This window comes from Poecilia reticulata, chromosome 5 (genome assembly GCF_904066995.2).
Source record: "Poecilia reticulata chromosome 5, P_reticulata-male-v2, whole genome shotgun sequence".
NCBI classification, from domain to species: Eukaryota; Metazoa; Chordata; class Actinopteri; order Cyprinodontiformes; family Poeciliidae; genus Poecilia; species Poecilia reticulata.
In genome coordinates, this window is record NC_088834.1 from 31,410,547 (window position 1) to 31,433,702 (window position 23,156).

Consider the following 23,156-nt stretch of genomic DNA (forward strand, 5'->3'; position numbering starts at 1 on the left):
TGTTATGTAGCTAGTTTGGTGTCTGATTTTAATAATGTGGCTAGTTGCTTGTGTACTCATCCACCAAAGTATAATGTGCATCTATTTATCCACACTATCTCAGCAATGATTTTATTCTCAGAATTAAAAGTTAATAATCATGAAGAAATGCATGTCCAGTTTTAATATTAATAATTGTTTAGTCCCATTCCAAATTGTCATTTTGTCCTAGGAGTTAGCAAGCTAGATAGTTTGACACTTACAGTACATTAAAAAGGGCATTTCTGTTGCTACTTTTTATCATGAATACTTCATGTAGACAAAAGAAGAATTGCTTACTTTTATGTTGGGTTTTGAGTAGTTGATCAAAACTGTTGCTTAATTTGAAATAAAAAATGAAGTATATATATTAGGATTAGGGTTAGGGCTGATCTGAGTAAAAAAACTCTATTTACTCAGACCAGCCCACCTGGCACCAACAACCATGCCATGTTCAAAGTCACTTTAGTCACTTTCCTTCCACATTCTGATGCTCGGTTTGGACTGCAACAGATCGTCCTGGCAATGTCTACATGTCTAAATGCATTGAGTTGCTGTCATGTGATTGGCTAATTCGATATTTGCGTTAATGAACAGTGAGACAGGTGTACCTGCCTTTACACTCGGTGAGTGTCTATGCATCACTAGCCTTCACGTTTACCAGTAACAATGTAGAGCTGAATAATTTTATTCAGTTTATTCATACAGCACCAACTCATAACACGCAACATACTTTACAAAAAATGTCAGTACAGACTGATTCCATATCAATTTCATACACACCAATTTGATCCCAGGTGACCATTCATTTCTGTTTATTATTCAGATTGGTTTCCCTAGAAAGAAAACTTTTTAACCAATCAGATTCATTCTCCTGGATTAACATGTAGCAACAGAGGAAAATCGCTTGCAATACTTGGTCAGATCTTCGTAACCTAAAAATCCCTATTTAGTCATGTCAGTAATTTCTTATTAAAAAAAACCACACTATATCAAAATATTCAAGGATAAAACGTGTTGTATTGTATTGTTTTTTACACATGAATGAATTAGTCACCACGCAGCAGTGCGAGATTAATTTTGTCTTTGCCTCACTCCCTCCTTAGCTGGGAAATTTGGTTTTATTAGAGAAGTTTTCAGAGCAGAGATTATTTTTAACGCAACCCAAATTCTAAAGACAAGTCTGATACTTAGAAGCTGACAGCCAACTAGGAACATTTTAGAGAAGGTGGTTCTGTATCCTGGCCTATTTGTGTATAATGTCACTGGTTCTATTTGGAAGTCAGCAACCTGTGGTCAGTCACCCCTGAACAGTCAGGTGGATGTAAGTAAACCCACTATTTAGAACATACATCCTGTATCGTGAGGTTAACCATCGTTAACCTCACGACACATCGTTGCTACATTTACCTGGATGAGGGCCAAGTTCCCCATGATCATTTTCCACATGTCCTTGGCTGTGTCCATCTGACCAATATTAGCCTGAAAAGGAGAAAGACACACAGCTTATTATCTTTTCCAAGAGGGATCTTCGGCAGTGTGAGTGTGTGTGTTTGCATGTGTGTGTTGCTAGGTGGTTTACAGCCAACACAAGCTATTGATCCCATGAGAACAATAAAGTGTCAGTAGTCAGCACAAAGACTCTCTGATCTGATCCCCCATCCTGATGCCGTCTCCACTTATCTCATCTCCTGTTTCAAACAAACACACACACTGATGGTCTCAAGAGTCAAGTGGCCCTGGCCACAGTGTCCCACTGTGTGTTCGGAGAGCAATGATCCAAACGCCGTTCACAGTGAGAGGATACAAACAGACGGCCTGCTCTTCCACCCTGACCTCTCGCTTACAGATACACAGGAAGGGGAAGGGAGCTGGGGGGAGTTCTGGAACTATGAGAACTAGTTGTGAACACATCCACAGCCTACACACGTTTCACTAACTGTCAGGTTAAACACCAAACTGGGATTTTTATCTGGTAGAACATGACAAAGTATAGAACCGGCTGATTCACGTTATATGTGGGCCTGTCACAATAACAAATTCTGCTTGACGATAAATAGTCCCAGAAATTATGGCGATAAACTTTAACATTGTTGCTTTGAGATCATTTTCAACCATTATATAGATAATGACATAATAATTCAAGCTTGCCCCCTACAAGACAAATTAACTTTAATTTGATACAATACCCCACACTGGAACTGGAAGACATTTTAAATATCCAACATAAAACACAACAACCAAAACCATAAATAAAAAGGAAATAAAAAACCAACCACAACCGAGACAATAATTAAAATGAATGACAAAGTCTCTGTAAACAAAACTGTCCTTCAAAAAGGACAAGAAACATAAATCATCAGAAAGGAGATATTTCTTTCCGTTCCACTTTTGAATTTTTCATCCGAATAATTGATTAACTGCTTAGTGTGACAAGCTTACTTACAAGTAATCTTATTTTATCAATGACTGGAAGCAGTATTATAAATATTAATCAAGTTTAGAATGTCTTTTCAACTTCAAAGATCTGAAACTAATTATCAAAGATAAATTGTCAAAATACCAGTGGAAACATGCAGTAGACATGTGTAGCTAATTATGTAGCTTGTGGTGGATGCTCCTACCTCCATCACATCGTGCTAGTATTTTTTTTCTTTATTAGTATAGTTTATAGTCTGTTTAAGTTGGTTATTTTATTTAGACATATATTTTCTAATGGGTGCACACTTTAGTTAATGTCTGTCTGAATGGTTCATTTACACTTGTGTTTTTGTTTGAGGTGCCGCTGATAGGAACCAGCTGGAGGAGGAACCTGGGTCAAACCATTTACCATTTTCTGAAAGACTGAAGGGGGGAGACTTCAAGTTGATTTTTATTTTGTCACTTAAATATTCACTAAGTTAAAGTTAGTTTTGCTTTATTTGTTTTATAGAATGCTTTAGTTAATTTTGTATTTATTTGTTTTTTTGTTAGGTCAGGCCTCCCTCATGTGGTAGATTTAGGTTACTCCACCCCTATTTAAGCAGCCTTTTGTTCTTTGTTTGGAGGTCAGTTTTGTTTGTGTTCAGTTAGAGTTCAGTTGACTTCAGTTAATTTGGATCCAAATTTGTTACTTATCCTTTGATTTATTCTTGCTTTAAATCTTTATGCTTTGTTAATGAATTTTTTGAATAATTAAATTGAAACCGTTTTCCACTTTGAACATTTTTTGTCCTCGTTTGAGTTTGGTCCCTCACATAGTTATTACAACAAGGTGAGCTGTACCATCGTCTCCTTAGCAATGGCACACAACTTTATCAGTTGTCGCTTAGCTACAGGCAGTGTATACGCTTTGTATGTTTCAGCAGTTTCTCAGCTGGTATACCAGAAAAAAAAAACGTTTTTGGAAAGCACACTGCAAAACATAAAATCTTACCACGTCCAGTTTCTAGTGCAAATATCCTAGTACACTTGAAACAACACTAAACTAACTTACTAGTAACTTTTCAGTAAACTATAAGAGCTATTGACAATTTCTCTCATTGTTTAACATGGGAAGAATGTCTTGTTTTCTTTTTTCGTGTTTTGAGAAGGGAAAGTTTTTGGAGTGGAACTCTTTTGCAAGACCTCCTCTTGGCAAAGACGATCAGTAAAAATGGTTTTTTTAGAAGTAGCATAGCATCCATGCTACGACTAATTGTTGGACTGACACCATTCTCACCAGAATTGTGATGTTCTTCTCAAAAAAGAGAGAAAAAAACCCTAAATCATGACCATTTGTTACCCAAACGAACAGCTAAGTGAGCGCAGGGAGGGGAGACAAGGAAGTTTGGTGGAGTTTACAAAAGTACCTTAAAGTCAGGATTAGAAACAACAAGGAGCCGACAGCAGAGCAATAAAAGAGATGTGAGGTCAGGCGATGAAGAATGTTTCAAGTGGAGGAAGATCTAGAGACAGCAGCGCTGGAACACATTCTCCAAAAAGGTTCAGGAACACACTCAGCATCTCCCTCTGCTGCCCCCTGGCTAACAAACCTCCCATTTTCCATTGACCTGTAGCTTTCTACTCATGCTGGTCTGTCGGACTCTTCACTGCCTGTTAAACCTTCAACTAACCCACTAAGATGTGAGTGCTGTGGAAGACATCCTGCCTCGTTGCAATACCATATTATTTGGACAAAGGCAGCGACGCTATGAGAATGCTTTTTAATGTCTGCAGTGCTTTTAACATCATTTAGCCGCTTTCCAGAAACTCCACAAGGTATAGGTGGAGACCTGGACTATCACCAGGATGTAATATCTTAAAAGGATCGTTTAACTTAACTTTTATTTTAAACTTTTACCTTATTATAAGACATAGAATATCTACAGTTTGTTCTGAGGGGCTGTTTAGGACAAAAACTATGTTTTCTCTCACACTACTACAGACTCGCACGCACACACACACTCACGCACACACTCACACACAAGACTAAAATTGTACATATACATAGGCCTGTCACGATAACAAATTTTGCTGGACGATTAATTGTTTCAAGACCTTTTGACACTGATTTAATGGAAATGACTAATAATGCATGCTATTTCCTGCCATAGAAATATACACTTTATTTTCAGAACACGTAAAACTGGTACTGATAAACTAAATAAAACAACCAAAAACAAAAATAAAATGGATTCTCAGTCTCCATTGACAAAAAACATACTTGAATAAAAACTAAACAATATAAAGCCAAAGTGGAAATAAATACTGCATTCAACCAAAAGAGTCCAGATTATGAAGTCTGTATACTATATTGCCCTTCAGTAATCTATAGATTTAAATAGCGAAGATGAGCACATCCGACTACCTAATGCAATAGTTCATACTACACGATTTTTTGCCCCTATTTTCTCCTTATGACAATTTTAGAGCATTGACCGACCTAAGATTGTCGCCGGTGATTTCTTAACCGATCATCATGTAATGTGATTTAGATCGTCGTGGCCGCTCCGATCTAAATTTAGATCGTCGTGGCCGCTCCGATCTAAATTTAGATCGTCGTGGCCGCTCCGATCTAAATCAGTTAGATCGACTGGGAACTAAGCGTTAAGTTCCCAGTCGGTTTCCCCGACTGGCAACTTAACGCAGCCTGTTGAATGTGGCAGGTAGCCAATCAGAAAGCGCGGATTCTCCTCTGCACTTTCTGAGGGGAAATTAAGAGGGGAATCCCAAACAGCTGACACGGTGCAACCCAAAATTCAGCGGACATTGGAGATGATATGTGAAAACAACATTAATATTTATTCAACATTTCGTGCAAAGAATATAGAAATGACATGGAGCCAGTTGGAGCTATAAAACTTTTATAAAAAGTTGGAGCCAAATTGCTACCGCAGCTGATAAACCCGGTAAGTTTTCAGCTGTTTTTCGCCAAAGGACTTAAATGTTTATTTGTCATTAAACTTTCTTTAATCGCTTTCTTTCTCTGAGTCTCTCCAGATTGAAAAATATACATACAATTTAAAGTAATCAGACATACTAGACTGAGTGAGAGGTCAGAAATCTATGTCTGTGTGTGTGAAGTAATACTAGACTGAATGAATCACAATACATGTATGTGAATGAGATACTCGCACTTCTCTGTATAAGAGGTGTCACGGAAGAGGCAGGGCATAATTTGGAAAACAAAAAACCTGTTGTAGGGTATATCACTTTAAGAGGAGGTTGTAGCAAGTCACACTTTTTAAATTGGATTTATAGAAAATAACAATCGCATCTTTCTTTTTCCTCATCAAAACCTGGCTCTGCTTATGTTAGTCTGCTACATCAAATCCTCCCTAAAGAAACATTACCTCACCATTTACTATTGTAAACTGGAATATTTCAAAAGATGTCAATACTTTTGCAAAGCATTGCATTTGATTGGCTTTTCAACACTGCACCGCCCTATTCAACAGCATGACAAGCTCATGGACACAAAAATCACAAGATCGTATGTCGTAGTGGAGGTGTCGTCACCGTAGTTTCACACCAAAACAACCAAGAACGTCATCTACGCGAGTCAGTGTTGGATAAAGACGTGGACTGATGTGCACATCCGTCACTAACAGGTCACACACGGCGCAGGCACTGATAAGAAGCTCCAGGCTGGACAGATAAAAGTGGAGGATGTTTGGATGAGCAGGAACTACGTGAACTATGCCACAGTCCGCCCAAATCTACTGTCTCAAGATTACAGAAGAGGACTTGGCTGAGACTTAGCAAAGGGAAAAAAAAGGTAAACAAGTTTTTGAGCAGACAGATTTCACCAGAAACACAGTGTGGCTTTACATGGTGATGATGTGATTTCTTGAAGACTTTAGACACTGGGACATGGACAATCTTTCACTGAAGAATGGCTCGTTTCTGAAATGCAAGCCAAAAGTCATGACTTACATTTCAGGCCTTGCTTCACAAAAGTATTCACACCCTATAAACTTCTCTCATATTCTTTTGGGTTAGAACCACAACCTTTACGTGACGGAACAACACAAAACAACATGTTTGTGAAGTAGAAGATTCTTTGCAAGTAAACAGAATCCAGCTGTGTGTGGTTTAAATCCTGCTCTTCAACGAAGCCTCAGAGATTTTCAAGAGAACATTAGTCACCATGAAGACCAAGGAACACAGAACACAGAACGCAGGACAGAATTATAGCTCTGAGACATTTAAAACAGGGTTAGTTTAGGAAAGGCGATCATTTTTCCCCTGACGAGATGCTGCCCTGGGTGGTTGCCCAAGGTGGCCGTATCAGAAACAACCACTTATTAATCTAATTACGAAACTGAGGCCAAACTTATTATCCAATCTTATTGTGCTATTGTATTGAAAAAATATCAGCCAAAAGTTTTCATCTGTGTATGTGCAAATATGGTTGAGACATAAGTGCTCACTATGCTTTTAAAAGTTTTATTTGTAAAAAATTTAAACCATTCATGTACTAGCGGCAGCCAGATGTGGATGGGAAAAAATTATCTAAACATAATCTACAAACATTATTTAAAAAACTGCACAATCAATGTCTGTTTTCAATAATGGTGTATCTTAAATATAATCTGAATTATATGTACAACATTTCCACCAACTGACTGTGATTCTGAAGCTAAATAGCCAATCATGTGTGGCTGCTGGGGATACAAACATTTGGCCAATGTTGGCCCCTGTTTTTGTGTTGGTCTATAAAACTTTTACATCTGTGGTTGTAACAGGACAAAAAGTGCAGAAAGGTTTCGAATTCCTGTGTAAGGCAATGCATACCAAAGACGCACCTTGTAAAGTCTTCCATCTTTCCTAGATGTTTTCAGGCCTTCACTACATTACATAAGTTTTTTTTTTCTCAAAATGAATAATTCAAACAGGTGTCTGTCTATTATGAAGCTTGTGTTCACTTGCTAGCATTGCAGGCAATTACTTGTAGCAGTAAAAGTTAGTTTGACTAAATATTGATTAAGGAGAAGGAATACAAACACAAAGTCACTCAGTATTTTTTTTCATTGCAAAACGTTTTTGGAAAAAACATGCATCTTTTTTCTCTCCTTTCTGCTGATTTATAACATAAAATCCTAAATGCAATATTTCAAAGTTTCTGTGGTGCTAATGTGACAAAATATGGAAATGTTTATGGATGTGAAAAGTCTTCCAAGGCACTGTATTTCCATTAAAATAATTAACATATCAAAAGAAAAAGAGATCAAAAGAAAATCAAATTAAAGGAACTAATAAAAGGAAATATGAACTGCAAGAGTCAGCCACTAATAGGGATTACATTATTTCCAGCAATAAGCGCATTATGAAACTTGCAGTGGTCTTAATCTGCTCATAATGAGAGGTGGAATGGAAAAAAGCGTGGTCCTGCTGGGCCCCAGCAAGCAAAGAGGGCCCACTCAGGCTTCAGCATAACACACAGACTGGCTGAGTTAGGTGAAATATTCATGAAATGCCACAGTACGTGTTAGCATGTTGGTAAAACAGAACTAAGTAAGTCAGTACGCCTAAGTAGTTCTGCACTTTTAAAATTTACCGGAACTTTTCCTTGTGTTACATCAGTCTGCATTTCCCCATCAATATGTGTTTCTACTACTATTCTGCACCGCCCAGGTAGCAAAAAATGTTCATGCTCATTACAAGCTCGCTACTGTCAAGGTAGTGTTCATCACATGAATTGAGATATATATATATATATATATATATATATATATATATATATATATATATATATATATATATATATATATATATCCAATATATCCACACACACACACAATTTTTTTCAGATAAATGGTAAGATAATATTGCTAAAGTGGCATCGGGCTTGTTGAGGTCCGGCCGAATGAGAAAAAATATGTTTTACAGCAGGAAACCATAATGTTAATAAGCTTAAACGAAATGTCTTAGGGTGTCTTCACACCTGAAGATCCGGTAGATTATGTTCAGCTGGAGACCAAATTTGTACCATTTGTTGCATTTTCACTGGCATTCACACTGCGTCAAACCAAACAAACCTTTTGAAAAACCTGTTCACTCTCTTGCCTGTGGTGGTGCTGCACCAAAAACCTCTGCAGAAAATGACACAAAAACCTCTGAAGAAGACACTGAGCACAACTTCCTTCCTCAGCAAATGCAAATAAGAATGGGAGTGGCGTCAGAGTTTAGCGGTTGTAGGATTTCTCTGTCTTTGGCAAAAGACCACAAGCCATTTACCCCACTAGTGCTACCCTTGCGTGTTTGTTTTGGTTGTATTTACCCAGAATGCCATGTGCTACAGTCCGATTTCTGCTTCTGCAGCGGTCTCCATTCCACTCTGGTCCTGTTCTGGTGCATTTGAACATCTTTTTTATTTTTCAATGTTATTTTTTATGCCCATGTTAACACCGTGACATTTGAAGTAAATAGAAAATAATAGTGGTTTTGAATTTGGTTAGTTTATTTAATTTGGAACTGTGCTTGTTCTGTTTGTTACTTTTAGTTTTTGCACAATAAAGCTACTGATCTGTTGCTCGATAGACAGGGCAATAAAAAAAATATCAATCACGTGTGACATTAAATGGAGTGAAATACTGGAAAAAATGAATTCAATCACAACCCAAATATTCCACTTATGCCTCCTCACTTCAAGTTTAGAATGTTGAACAATAATTAGTCAATTCTGTTGAGTGAAAAATGAAATCAGATCAAGACGGTCCCCAAAAAGAACCATTAACTTTAGTCTCTTCTATCCATCCTTTTTTTCTGCACCCACTTCCCAGTCCTGTTTGGGTTAAATTGGGCACTGTCTCCGGATTCCCCATTCCACTGCATGACCAAAGATAATCTACTTTTATGACAACTCCTGCTAATACATTTGGTAAGAATTTTTTTTATTGAATAAAGACTCTTTACCAGAACTTCTCTAAAATATGAACTACAACAACAACTTATAGCTGAATTTAAAACGAGTTAACTTTGCTGTTCATAACCTCTTAATGTAACCAGTTCACCAGATCTGAACTGAACAATGTTCAGTGTTGTCCAGAGCAACACCAGCAAGGCAAACTGTGGAAGTCAAATAGGAGAAATTTGATTCAGTTTTTTAGCTTGATTCCTACTTTTGAATCTATTTCACTGGTTCAGGTTAAGCCAAAGAATTTTCACAAATGTGAATAACCGTTATTTGCCCCGCCCCCCACCTTCAACTTAGCTCAGTCTTGCTTAGCAACACGATGCCGCACAAGGTCAGAGACCATGAGGTAAAGAATGCAGTTCAGAAAATCTACTTTCCAACAAAGAGGCCACTGACCTAGGAACAATCAACTTTAATGGTTCTAAAAATGAGAGAATGGGTAACTTCAGGAGAGAAATGTGTGCCTTTCTCTCTTAGATATTTCTATCCAAATATCTGGAGACCCAAATCATTTGAGTGATGGTAGGCAGCAGGTTTTGGTTTTTTGGTTAGCTTTCAGTAACCATCCATCCATCCATCCATTTTCTGTACACCCTTGTCCCTTAGTGGGGTCGGGAGCTTTCAGTAACATGTAGTGGAATAAAATATGCTGATGTTCTTACCGCTGTTGAAAGCCTGGAGGCCAGCGTCATCTCTAAGTTCCCTTTTAGCCCCAACAATGCAGGAACAAGGATGAAGACTTCTGACACCTTTGTGAACACCGTCCAGTGCTGCAAAGACCACAGATATGTACATTTGTTAAGACCACTCTGGTTCAAAGGATTCTATTCTGTAAAACAGACTAAATTGATTCAGTTAAACAAAACATCTGATGGAGCATATGCATATAGTGACTTGAAAAACTGACGTGAGACCTTGTTTGCACAAAGTTTTTTTTTTTGCAATGAGCCTAACAACTTGATTATAACTTTATCTAACTGTTAAACCATATATTACATTGTCAGCACCAATCAACATACACCGACCTCAGCACGAAGAATGCAGGCAGTGTGGCCTTTTTTTCTTCATAATATATCCTGTTGCCATGTGTTTCCTAGGGAAGCGAACACACATGAACCCAGCCATACACATCATGTCAAGAAAAAAATGATTCTTCAGATGAGGCCAACCATTTTCAGGGTTTCATAGGCAGACGGGGGTTAGCTTAGGAATCCTATTGGTCTGCCAATATGAAGCTCAATATGCAATGAAATGTACAATCATGTACTCTGTATTCTGACACCTTTCCACCAGAACTACCATTGACTTCTTTGGCAGTTTGAGCTAAAGTCTCTCAGCTAATAGCTACTTTACTAAGCCTACTTGTGAATCAGACAGTGCCAGCCAAATTCATTGTACAGGTTTAGCAGTATTCTTTCACTGACTGGATGTTGATGCAACAACAGGGTCCTGGGTTTGAATCCCAGCCTTGGTACTTTCGGTTGGTCCTCTCAAGTTACTCCAACTTCCTCCCACAGTCCAAAACATGACTGTCAGGTTAACTGGTCTATGTTTAGGTATTAGTGTGTGCGTGCACTAGGAGTTGCACCGATTAGTCGACTAGTCGATTCTTTTCACTGCAATGACTTTTTTCTGGGCCAGTCGACTAGTCGCAATCAGATGACAAAACATATTTTTCCAAGGAATTGAAAGAAGGTGGACTAGGTGAGTTCGTCAGAAAGCTCAAACTGTATAAAAATGTAAATAATTTAACAAAGACAAACTGTAAATTACAGCATAGGCTCGAGGTGGTTAGCGCGGCGCCCTGCATATAGAGACTTTAGCCCGCGGTAGTCAGGAGTCCGACTCCTGTCCTCCATTTGCTGGGCCCAGGCCTCTCTCCCCCCGCTTCGCTCTCTCTGCCCCCTTACAGTCAGATTGCTGTCAAATAAACTGGTGCCAAAAAAATCCTTAAAAAAACAAACAAAACAAAACAAACAAAAAAAAAAACCTACCGGAGTAATGTGCGACAACGCGTCATGATGTCAGGCTTTTTTATCCCCCCAACTGATCAGCGTCACACTGCGTATTGAAGTTTTTAACCTTATAAAAATATGGTTTGACTACATCTGGAAACTAAGTCCAAGCTTCATCCGGAGGGTCTGATAGAGGCGATCTCTGCCGCCGTCTGCATGTCGGTTCAGAGAGCCGCTGCTGAGTCAGCAGAGCTCCCTGCTGCGCATCGGGCGGAAAAGCAGCAGGTGGTTTCGTTGAATTCAACTGTAACCAAACGGAATCCGTTCATAATACGTTTGGTTTGTGATGTTCCAAAAGCGCCATTGTGGTCAGTGTGATAATTTGACTCCTATACGAGTAACTATCCAAAGATCATCAGCATCAGCCGGTGTTTGGAAAAAAAAAAAGTCAAACCCAACTTTGTGCAACGAACTTTTCTCTGCTGCTCACGAAGAATGATCTGTTTATTGCTCTTTTAATTCTGCATAATAGACTAGACGCACTGCAGGGAACGGTACGGTATGAAACGGTTCCAGCCCTGTTGTGTTTGCATATACACTGAGGGCCATCGAAGCGGTACCGGACGTCATTATTTTTGAAACTAAACAATGGTTTCGATGTAGCGGCCGACTGGACTCGTTCATCAGCGAGTAAGCGGAGGAAAAAAAAAACCTCATCATTAGACCAGGTGATTGCACGATATTTGAATCCATTGCTAATTAAAACTAATAATAAACATATTGAAAAGAGCACTCTTTACAAAATAAAATACAGTTTAGTGAGAGCCAGCTGTCAACGGAAACTCAACGTCTGACTCCATAACAACCAGCGGCCAATCAGCTGCTGGTTCTAAGCAGAACCGCTTGGCCGGTCTGATTGGAACCACAGCTCTCGTGGTTCCATGGGGCCGAGTGGAACCGGTCGCAAGTTGTAATGCAAACACGCTCGGAACCGCACTGCACCATTCCGTTCAGTGCGAAAGCGCCTTTAGTAAAAGCGGGAGAAGGGGAGGGGGTGTCGTCACTATGGCGTCATCGCGACTAGTCGATATCGACTCGACTATTATCATGATGTAGTCGACCTTAAAAAATATGTAGTCGTTCAACCTCTAGCGTGCACACATGTATACCCTGTTTGTGTCCCTGTTGCTGGTGACCAGTCCATTGTGGAGGATGTGGAGGTGGTGAACAGACTGTGAAGTTATTGTCAAATCAGGATGTAAAACCTGCCATGTCCTCAGTCTTTGTTTAACTCCTGCATAACTATCATCAATGTGAAGCTCGATTCACAGCAAATATTGCCTTGACATTAACAAAGACACAGTGGGACACATCATTCGGGAAACAATGAACAGGGTGAGCCTGACTAAAACTACCTGGATGTCAGGCGACATCTGGGGCTTATTATTTGGCTCTTCTTATTTTCAAGCTCAAATGAGCAACTTTACGTTAAAAAATAAGCCCTAACACGTGACGCTTTAAATTTGCAAGCAACTTTTGAAAAAAAAAAAAAAAACAAGCCCAAAGCCACTTATAAAAATCATACATGTCGACGGAAACTTAAAATAGTTCCTGTTTTTCCAGCAACAAAATGTGCATCTCTCCATTGTTTACATTTCTGTCTGATGCCGTCGCATAGAAACGGTGATCACGCCCCAAGACACAGAGGAAATAAAATTAAATTACAAGAAAAAATAGTAACACACAGTAATGCAGTAATTTGAATAAGTAACTTTAATCTGATTACTGGATTTGAAATAGTAATGCATTAGATTACTCATTACTGAAAAAAGTGGTCCGATTAGATGTCAGCAACGTGTTACTGACATTACTCCACAGGTATTGTATAAACTTCCTTGCATACTCCAAACCTTAGAATGAATTAATATTTTTCTGTATACATTACTCCAACCAGGTCTTATGTATGAGAAAAAAAGCTACAGACTTGGACAGCTAAATATACAAGACAGCTTAGTTGTGTTAGCTTGAGAGGATCATAACTTTTGTCAAGCATGTGTCAGGAAACGTGACTTGATCTGCTGGCTGGCCTTTTAATGAAACCTCTAGCTGATATTACTGGGCCTGACTCTCGATAACCTCCTGCCTGGCTGCAGGCCAGTCCTTCAGAGCTGGGTTGCCTGTAACTCCCTGGGCCTGTCACAGTTGTGCCCTACTGCTGCCTCTATTAAGGCTTCATGCAGTGATAGCAGGTTTGGTCTATTCTGGCCAGAAGGCTGATGCTGATGCCATCGATCTACAGGCAGTAAAAGTGCTTATCTTTGAGGCCAGTCCCATGGGACTCCTGCACTTACACTAAAGTTTGCTCTGAGTTCAATCAATATTCTGTAAGGCTAAAACAGAACAGAAGAGGAAAGGAAAGTCAGACGTCAAGAAGATTTCCTTCTCGGAAAGCTAAGCGAAAGCGAAGCAGAGTTGCTCTGCATGTCCTGGGGGTTGCTCCCAGCAGATGCTCCCAGCAGATACGTGGTGTCGTCAATGTGTCTGCATGTGCGGTAGGTGTGGCACCAGATCCTCGGTGTGGTTCTAACTCTTTCAGAGCTGTCGTCGGGCCAAGCTGTGCTCCTTTCCAACAGCCAGCCCCTGGCTTTGGCTCGCTGCCCCCTGCAGACCCAGCAGCCTAGAAGCACTTCTCTCTTCTTTCACAGCCGCATGCTCTCAAGCGCTCTCTCAATCTACTTCTGTCTACCTCCCCTATCTCCCTCTTTGACTCCCCCGGTGTGATATATGTTGTTGTCTTCCCAGAACATTGGCTCTGAGCCAAACAAGCTCCCCCTCCCTCAGTTCTAGGAACTCCACTGGACAGACCCACTACCTCTGTGAACAGACTTATAGGAGCTCTGGTATGCAACCCCCACGAGGGTCTGGTTACCCAGTTGAGTAACATGGCTCCACTTTATTTGTGATCCCTGCACTTGCTGTACTGAGAGAAGCCAGACCTGCGGGTGTGCAATGTGACGTTGTCACCGCATCTCCATCAGCGTCACAGAAAATAAACCGCAAGGCGTCTGTGTCGTTTTCCTGTTCCTTGAATTAATGATGGAGTCAAAGTAAACTCTTATGGACAAATATAAACGGTCTTGCAAAATTGTGCCAAACACTATACCTTCTTCACATTTTGTCATAATACGTCTCCTTTAAAAATGATCTGCATTGATTTTGCATTTTATTTGGATTTGTTTGGACAAAGTAGCGCTCGATTATTAAGTGGAACAAGAATGATTAGCGTTTTAGTTTTTAAAAATGTTTCACAATTCAAAGTCAAAAGTAAATGATACTCTTCTTCAGAAGTCTTTTGAGTCCATTAATCAGGGGTGGGCAACATGAACTTAAAGTTTTGTCACAATATTTTGCGATACTATTGTGATAATGATAAAAGTGACAATATTACATTTTTAATAAGCTTTAAACATATGTGATTGTTTAACTAATGAAATTTAAACAATCAAATTTAAATTTAAATTTAAATTTCTCTGTTCACAGAGGTAGTGGGTCTGTCTGGTGGAGTTCCTAGAACTGAGGGAGGGGGAGCTTGTTTGGCTCAGAGCCAATTTAAAACAATTAACAATTAAACAATTGTTTAATTGTTTGTCATTGTATGACTGTGACTCTGTATAACACAAATAACGCTCTTGAAATGTTCAAATATTTTTCAAGTATTTTCAAATTTATTGGTGTTTATTGATAATTTCAATGAACAAACGGTGGAGAAAATATTAATCCTTACATGTTTGACAGGTTTTAAACATCATTAATTAGAAAATATTGTCAAAGAAAAATGCAAATTCTTATCATGATAAGAAATTTACCACGATAAATTATAAACATGATAAATGCCCGTCCCAGTCACATAGGTATCTAAAGACCAATGGAAATTCTGTATTGTCTTTCTGTGCTTAGTTTATTTTGTAAAGAAGATTTTGTGTAAATTTCTATATAATCTCTAGATGTAGAAAACTGGCACAAACATGGAAAAAACACAAATGCACTTTTGAGGATGGTACTCTCAAAAATCACACTGCTTTTTTCCTTTCATTTTACTTTGTTTGGGCCTAGCTCATCAAATTCCAAATAAAATACATTTAAATCTGTAATTGTAACAATGAAATGTAAAAAGAGCGCATAAAGACACTATGTTATGTCTGAAGGTCAGAGGTATGTAACACTGCTCAGGTGCAAAAGAATGGCATCACACATGGACAATTATTTTTGACAAACAACAACTGTTTAGCTTGTGAGAGAAAGTGAGGTGGGAAAATTTGAAAGCAATTATTGGAGTGGCGACATTTGCAAATTCAGGTACAGCGGATCCCTTGTCTTGTACAAAACCACCAAAGTGAACTTTAAACTATTCCACAAGATTAAAGCTTCACACATTTGAAATGTTTGCATCACAGATGTAAAGAAATTTAATGTGATCTGTTCAATCTAACAAATAGAAAATAGGCAACACATCAGTTTCCAAGGATTCATAGGAATCCTTAACAAAGTGAAAGATTAGCCAGAGTTGGGGACTTCAGACTAATCCTTCCAGTCTCAGCAACTCGCATCCTAAACAAGAAGCAGTCATTGATATCAGCAGGATTTCATAGCCAAGAGCTCAGGTGATGTTAATGATTGTTGGGCAATAACACCAACTGTCAGGCCAATCTGAACTACGCAGTCAGGATCAAGCACCGTTTGAATAACCAGACAGATTCACACAACTGCATCATCATTCTTTCTGTTTCTCTAAACAACCCTGAGGCTTGCTGTCGGTCAGATGCTTTTCTATGGAAGAATTAAAGCCACATTCTGGTTTCCTGTTGGCTGCCGAGTGAAAACCAGATAAGTGGATGTGGTTAGACCAAAATAATGGGAAGCAAAGGGCTGGCCAGCGTCCTATGCAAAGTAGGATTTCATGTTTGCTGGTGCTTTTATTTTTAGATTTTTGTTTTTGAGACTTTACTGGTCTTGGGGTTTTTATGGCTACAAAACCAAACTCCACACTTATACAGCCAAAGACAGACGACTAGACAGATGACCACGACAACATGTCAGACCTCTTGGTTCAGCCTTGTTTGTTTTGTTTTTTTGCTTTTTTCATTTTTGCACACCAATAATTGTGACTGAAATTTATTCATTTAATCATGGTACCTAGTATCCACAGGAAAGCTACCATTTGTTGACTTTTGCCCAACTGAACTGGTCGACTCTGGAGTCAGAAGTTTGTAGCCCAGACACAAAGAAACAGACAGTTTTAGGTCATGCCGCTGCCAGGCCACTGAACAAAACTATGCAGAAGTCTCCTCTTCTATACCAGAGAGAGTTGCTCTTTGGGGGCCAACCTTCAGTGGGAATGAGGCCAGAGGTACTCTGGATGGTCATAGCAACCAAAGTCACATGTAAAAGAAGCTTGACAAACAAAAAAAACTACATACTCATCTGTGTATCAAAGCTTAAATTTCTATACACCGTCAATGAAAATGAATGAACTTGCCATTTCTGTGGCTCTGGAGTGTTTAAGTTCACTATAATTCCTGAGAAGTGCTGTCTGACCAAACCGGTGAGACAGAGACTTAGAGATAGACATTTACCCTCCACCAAGGGCAGGCAGGATTAGCTGAGTTAGCGTTTCATAGCGTCTTGGGGAAGGAATTAGTCAGTGAGGCGATCTGCTGCTAGATGCTCAGGAGAACTCACTGGGATGGTTGTTTTAGTTGTTTTCAGCCTCACTGGAAAACTCAGAACAAACACTAGTTGCAGGACTGCCTGCAGACAAAAGTGCGACAAAGTAGTCAAAAACGACACAACATTCTTTGTGAGTTCTTTCTGAAATTCCAACAGCATGGTGCCTATGCTGAAGCAGCATGAAAACTTTATTATTTTTTTTTTGCACTCGAATCTCCACATTCCTAGTTAAGTGAGTATACCTCACCACACAATAATGGAGGCCCTGACACCCACACTGTACTTTGCTTTCCCTCAGATTCTAGCTTTGTTGCACCGTGCTGCCATTTCAGGTGCTCAAAGAGAGTAAACTTTATTGCCCTGTCCCCCTCCATCCCCCACCCTCCTCTTTGTGCTAAGTCTCTGAGGGTCCACCATGTTGCCATCAGTATGCGTGTACACAATGTACTGGTTTCCTGGCAGGGTAACACCTCCAGCTTTTCTGCATTACAAGCTAACTTTTTACAAAAAAAAAGACCTGTCAAAATGACTTTGACCTGTGCAGGAAAATTGAAACATATCAAACAGAAAGAGCCCAAGTAATGCTTGACTCACACTTTTTCAAAGGCATTTCCGGTTAAGAAAAATATGTTTTCTGAGAGAAACTGATTGGATCTAGCTCCAACTGCCTACCGCAATAAAACACCTTCCAAGCACATCTAACTGCAAACTAAAGATTGTGTGATGGGTCATTAAAACACTTTGTTTACCAGTAGGCCTGTTGCGATAAAAGATAAATCAATTAATCATACGATAAATTAAACCTATCGACTTCATTTTAATTATCGGTTTTATCGTCTCTTCCTGTCTTTTTTTCTCTCTGTTGATGACACTGAATGAAAAAAGGCTCACCTCCGGTGCTCTCCACTGACCCTCCCTTCCTCATTTCCTTAGTGTCGGCCGACTGTCCGCCCATTTTCAAAACTTGAGATATCAAACATTAGCCGACAGAAATCCTAACGGTTCGATCGGGTTCGATCGTGTGTGGTGTCCAGCCACATGGGCACAAAATAAGGGCTACCAGTATAGTTAACTAATTTTAAAATCAAGCATTAATTAGTACTTTACTAGAATCTACCTGTGATGCACGTGGCTAGAGTCAGCATAAAGTCCTGACTGAATGAAAATCATTATAACCTATTTATGTCACGTTAACGAAGAACAGCTGAAAACTTACCGGGTTTATCAACTGCAGTAGCAATTTGGCTCGAACTCCTCCCCTTGTCATTTCTATATTCTTTGCACGAAATGTTGAATAAACATTAATGTTGTTTCCACATATCATCTCCAATGTCCGCTGGATTTTGGGTTGTGTCATATGAGCTGTTTGGGATTCCCGTAATTTCCCCTCAGAAAACACGGAGGAGAATCCGCGCTTTCTGATTGGCTACCTGTCACATTCAGCGTTAAGCTCCCAGTCGGGGAAAACCCTGATTTAGATCGGAGCGGCCACAACGATCTACCGTGACACACAATACACTACAGGATGATCGGTTACGAAATCACCATCGACAATCTCAGATCGGCCAACGATCTAAGATTGTCTAAGGGGAAAGCAAAAAATCGTGTAGTATGAACTACTGCATTAGGTAGTCGGATGTGTTCATCTTCTCTATTTAAATTACTGAAGGGGAATATAGTATACAGACTTCATAATCTCGACTCTTTTGTTGAATGCAGTATTTATTTCCACTTTGGCTTTATGTTTAGTTTTTATTCAAGTACGGGTTTTGTTAATGGAGACTGAGAATACATTTTATTTTTGTTTTTGGTTGTTTTGTTTACTTAGTTTATCAGTTCCAGTGTTATGTGTTCTTTTGAAAATAAAGTGTATCCATCTATGGCAGGAAATCACATGCATTATTACGTCATTTTCACTAAATCAGTGTCAAAAGGTCTTGAAACAATATTATCGTTTATTGCAATAATTTTTTAGACAATTAATCGCTCAGCAAAATGTGTTATCGTGACAGGGCTATTTACCAGCATGGTCAAATCCTGGAGAGAAGACTTCATGGGCGTAAAGCAGAAAAAATACCCAAGCATCTCCTAAAGAGGGCCATTAGATAAACCAGCAAGCGCAATGACTGATGCATGCCTCAAGGAGCCAGGTGATTATTATGTTCCACTGACAATCCCTTCTCATTGTGTGTCTAGGTGTGTATTGTCTGCTTTAAAAAGACAATGGTTACAAAAGATGTCCATCAACTGCTGTAAGCAAGGGTAGTTGCATCCAGTCTAACTTCATATAGTTAGAATGTAAAAATAGATTTTCTATCATCTACTATAATACAGTGATCAGATTAAACTCTTTTAATTAATCCTTCCAAGCTTAAACATCCATCCATTTTGTATGCCCTCTTATACTTATTGGGTTACAGTTGCTGTTGTCTATTTCCAATAGTAAGTGGATGAAAGGCGCAGTATGTCCTGGGCTAGCCACTAGTAAAACACTTGTCAACACAGAGACACACTCTACAGTTAACCACACACTCTCACACTTAAGCTGCCACCATTCAAGGTGGCAGCTTAGAGTGGCCAATTAACCGAACATACATGATCTGGAGTGGTGGTAAAAAGCTATAGTATTTGGAAAGAGACCGCTTGCAAGAAGAACACAATCTGGTCTTTTACCTAGTGTAAAAACAAATTCCAATTCATTTTAGGATAACTTTTTTATTATAGTGTGGCAGTGTAACTTACTTGGACAATGTCTAGCAACATTCCTGCTGCTACTGTTCCGAAGCCAGCCAGCAGAAAGGGAAAAACCACTTGAAGACCGATGGAAATGGAGGTCTCCTTGAGCGGCGCTGGTGGTTCAGGGCTCTGATTGATGCTGTTGTCGTCGCTCTCGTTGCTCTGGCTTGCATTCTCCAGGAGAGCATCCTCCTCCCGTTGACCTTTGGCGTTGGCCCGGCAGTCTAATGCCACCACAATCTCCGACCTCTCCTCGTTTTCCCCAGTCTCACCGATCCTTTCCGTGAAAGACGTAACCTCAGTGAGCTCGAACTCGCCCCCAGTTTGTGGGCTCATCTCTTCTGGGCCTCTGGTGAGGATCAGCGGGTGGACAGAGCAGTTAGAATTGAGGAAGGTTGGGGTCAGGGGACCTCCCTCCTTCTTCATCTCAATGTCCCCCGAGGACATCTCGATGTCAGGGAGTTTATCTTGTTCTTTTGACCAAAGTACCATGCGGAGGCCTTAGACAGACAGTGCACTCAGCAAGAAAAGGTAAGCGTGCCTTAGGCTAATATTTGGGGGAAAGTCAGACTGGAACTTATTGCTTGATCTGGTTTTGCACCTGATCTGTCCAGTTGATTTATCCCATTAAATAGGCTAACAGGGAGTATGGGTTGTTACTAAAGATTTTGAGAAAATCGATCTATTGATAAAGACGTCCAGCAAGGCACATGCAGCCGTGGTTCTGCAGAGCCCGTGTTCCTGTCGGTGCTTCGGAAGCAGAACCAGTATGTTCTCCATTCACTGCAAGGTGCTAGGGGTGGGCCGGCAAAAGAAAAGGCATCATGGTTCAAAACAAAAGAGAAAAGAAAACAGTAGACTCGGGGATTCACTGCTTAACCCCCCACCAGTCTATTGTAAACAGCCTTTTAAAGTGCAGATCAAGCTGAAGAAACACTGAAGAAGCCTGATTTCTGCAGAGAATGATCAGTGTGGGATCCTGCTCAGAGCACCAGCCTGGAAATGTCTCCTTTTACGCCACGTGATAGCTGGAAGCCTTTCAAAGAGGATATTTTAAGATCTTCTGTACAAGAATCAAATTACCAGCTGCAGAAAAGCTCCTCCCAAACCAGAGTTGCCAGTCACCTGTGAGAAAGAACATGTCCATCAATTATTTAGTTTTCAAAGTAACATTGTTAGTATTTCAATGAGTCAACCGACCAATCCTAATCCCTTATAATAATTGCGCCGAGTCGCATAATGGAGTCCAATCAAAACATTAACGTAATTATAAGAATAGAAACAAAAGTGACAAGGTCAAGCAACTGTTTTGATGGAAGCATTGTGCCGGACATGGAATTTCTGGTAGTTCAAGTTTTGATCTCTGGTATTCTGGGATTGTTGTGTTGAGACTAAACCAGTTTCATCCAGAACCAGACATGGCATTTGAAGACCATGCCTCTTATTGAAATATGGTGATTTGAAACCTCTCCTTTGAGAATTGACAACAGCCAAGTATGTGTAAAGGGTTTAAACCTCCAAGAATATTCATGCTGGGTTAGTTATTTTAACCTGTTGTGGCAGAGGTTGGTCACATTAAACCAAATGCTGAGTCAAAACTTTTGGCCACGTATGTTGAGGCCGCCATTTTCAATTTTACAATGACCCAATCAAACTTCATTGAGCCTTTTCCACTAGATGAAACAGGAAGTGAAATGATCAAGTAATGCTGTACAGTAATACTAATGCCAGGAGGTGGTGCTAGTGACTTTGATTCACTGGTTATGTTCATGTTAGCCTTTTAAGTAGTTAATAGAAGCTACAGTAGCTGTGTCCAGCTAAGAGAAGCTACAGCAAGAAGCTAACAGCTTTTCAGTTTAACCCTTGTGTTTACAAATGGGGTCCAACCGACCCCACACCCGTATCACTTGTATCATTTGCTTCAGTCCTTGTACGTTTGCCTCAGTCCTCGCACGCACAAGTGTTAAACTGAAAAACACCACCATCCCAACCCATCCCAAATCTCAAACCCTAAATGTTTGGATCATAATGTTGATTCTAATTCTGATAAAATATTTAGTGGATTTTATGCCGTTTTGAGCTTAGTCGTATTGGAGCATCTTGTTTTTTCTTTGTATTTTATTAACACTCATTCTTAATAGGTTGGTTTTTCTGCTCTATTCTATTTTACTTTTGTTTTATATTTTTGAACGCAGCTCTAACAACATAATTGTTTTGAGGATAAAAAGGAGTAAAAATTTTTTTTCAGATGATTAAGATCAATGCAAACTAAAAACAAAAGCTTGTTAAACCAAATTAGAGTTTAGTTCAGTAATCCAGGTTATGTGTTATTTTTTTCAATCTTTGTCAGCTAGACATAAGTCACTTTAACAATCTCTTAAAAATAAACTTTTAAAAGAGTGGAATTGTTTTAACTCAGCAGGTTTTAGAGTGTAGAGCATGGTTTTTCAAAGTGTGAGGCGTGTCCCCCCTGGGAGGCACCACAGTTGTTTAGGGGAGAGGGGGCGCCACATGAGAACAACAACATAAACCCAAAAAAGTAACTGCAAACATTTAGCCAACTTCACCAAGCCAATTATATGTAATCTATCCATTCATCCAGACACCAAAGGCGTTGTTAGAAGTCTGTCCCAAAACTGGGACATAAAACATGATATGTAGTTACCAACATTCAGGTTGTTTGGATGATTTTTGTTTAAAGTTGTTAATTTTAATACCGGGATTTGTTTTTAGATCTTGTTTTGTCAATTATTTCACTTCCATGTTAACTGAACAGAACTCCATTGTGGAGTTTAGTTATTTTGCATAAATTTGTGTTTAAAACTAATTATGATCCTGAAATTGGACTACTAATTATTTTTGGCTAATGTTTAAAGGGTTCTTAACAATTCGGCTGAACGACCAACCAAGAATTCTTTTTATTTATTATTTTCATTATGTGTAGCATGGCTAGTGAAGTGCCTATGATGCCTGGGCTTATTTCCGGTCTATGCTAATAGCATTGAATGTATATTAAATAAATTACTTCACGTTTGTTGCCCAATATGATTAATAAATGACTAAAACTTATTTGTAATTAATTTAAAGCATAATTATAAATTTGATCAGGACGTAGATGGCAATTTGAAACATTACTGGTACCTGTATTTGATTTATCTGCTGATTGCTAATTGCACTTCTTGCTAACCTTTTTTAGAGGTAAATGTTTGGGGTTTTATTTTGCGTTTGCCGATTTGCTCCCTTGGGGACTGTCTAGCTCTCCCACACTTTGAAAACCCCTGGGGTAGAAGGAACTTCAAGGAGGACCATTTTGTAATCGTGTTTTAAAATATAAACTTTTT

The 23,156-nt window shown here is 39.4% G+C and overlaps 1 protein-coding gene across 5 annotated transcripts in view; it reads right to left on the minus strand.

The window, feature by feature from the left end:
* The window catches only part of slc41a1 (solute carrier family 41 member 1), a 43,622-nt gene that overhangs the window by 16,644 nt on the left and 3,822 nt on the right, over window positions 1-23,156 (minus strand). For 2 of the 5 annotated variants that reach the window (XM_008410241.2, XM_008410240.3), the window contains exons 2-4: window positions 19,822-20,940; window positions 10,060-10,167; window positions 1,429-1,500 (exon numbers count right to left, since the gene is read on the minus strand). In XM_008410241.2, the coding sequence (XP_008408463.1) occupies window positions 1,429-1,500; window positions 10,060-10,167; window positions 19,822-20,307 (666 nt within the window). In that variant the 5' untranslated portion in view covers window positions 20,308-20,940. Of the gene's footprint in view, window positions 1-1,428; window positions 1,501-10,059; window positions 10,168-11,391; window positions 11,494-19,821; window positions 20,941-23,156 lie in introns of those variants that run through there. The other 3 variants (XM_008410242.2, XM_008410248.3, XM_008410247.2) reach the window with 3 other exon arrangements.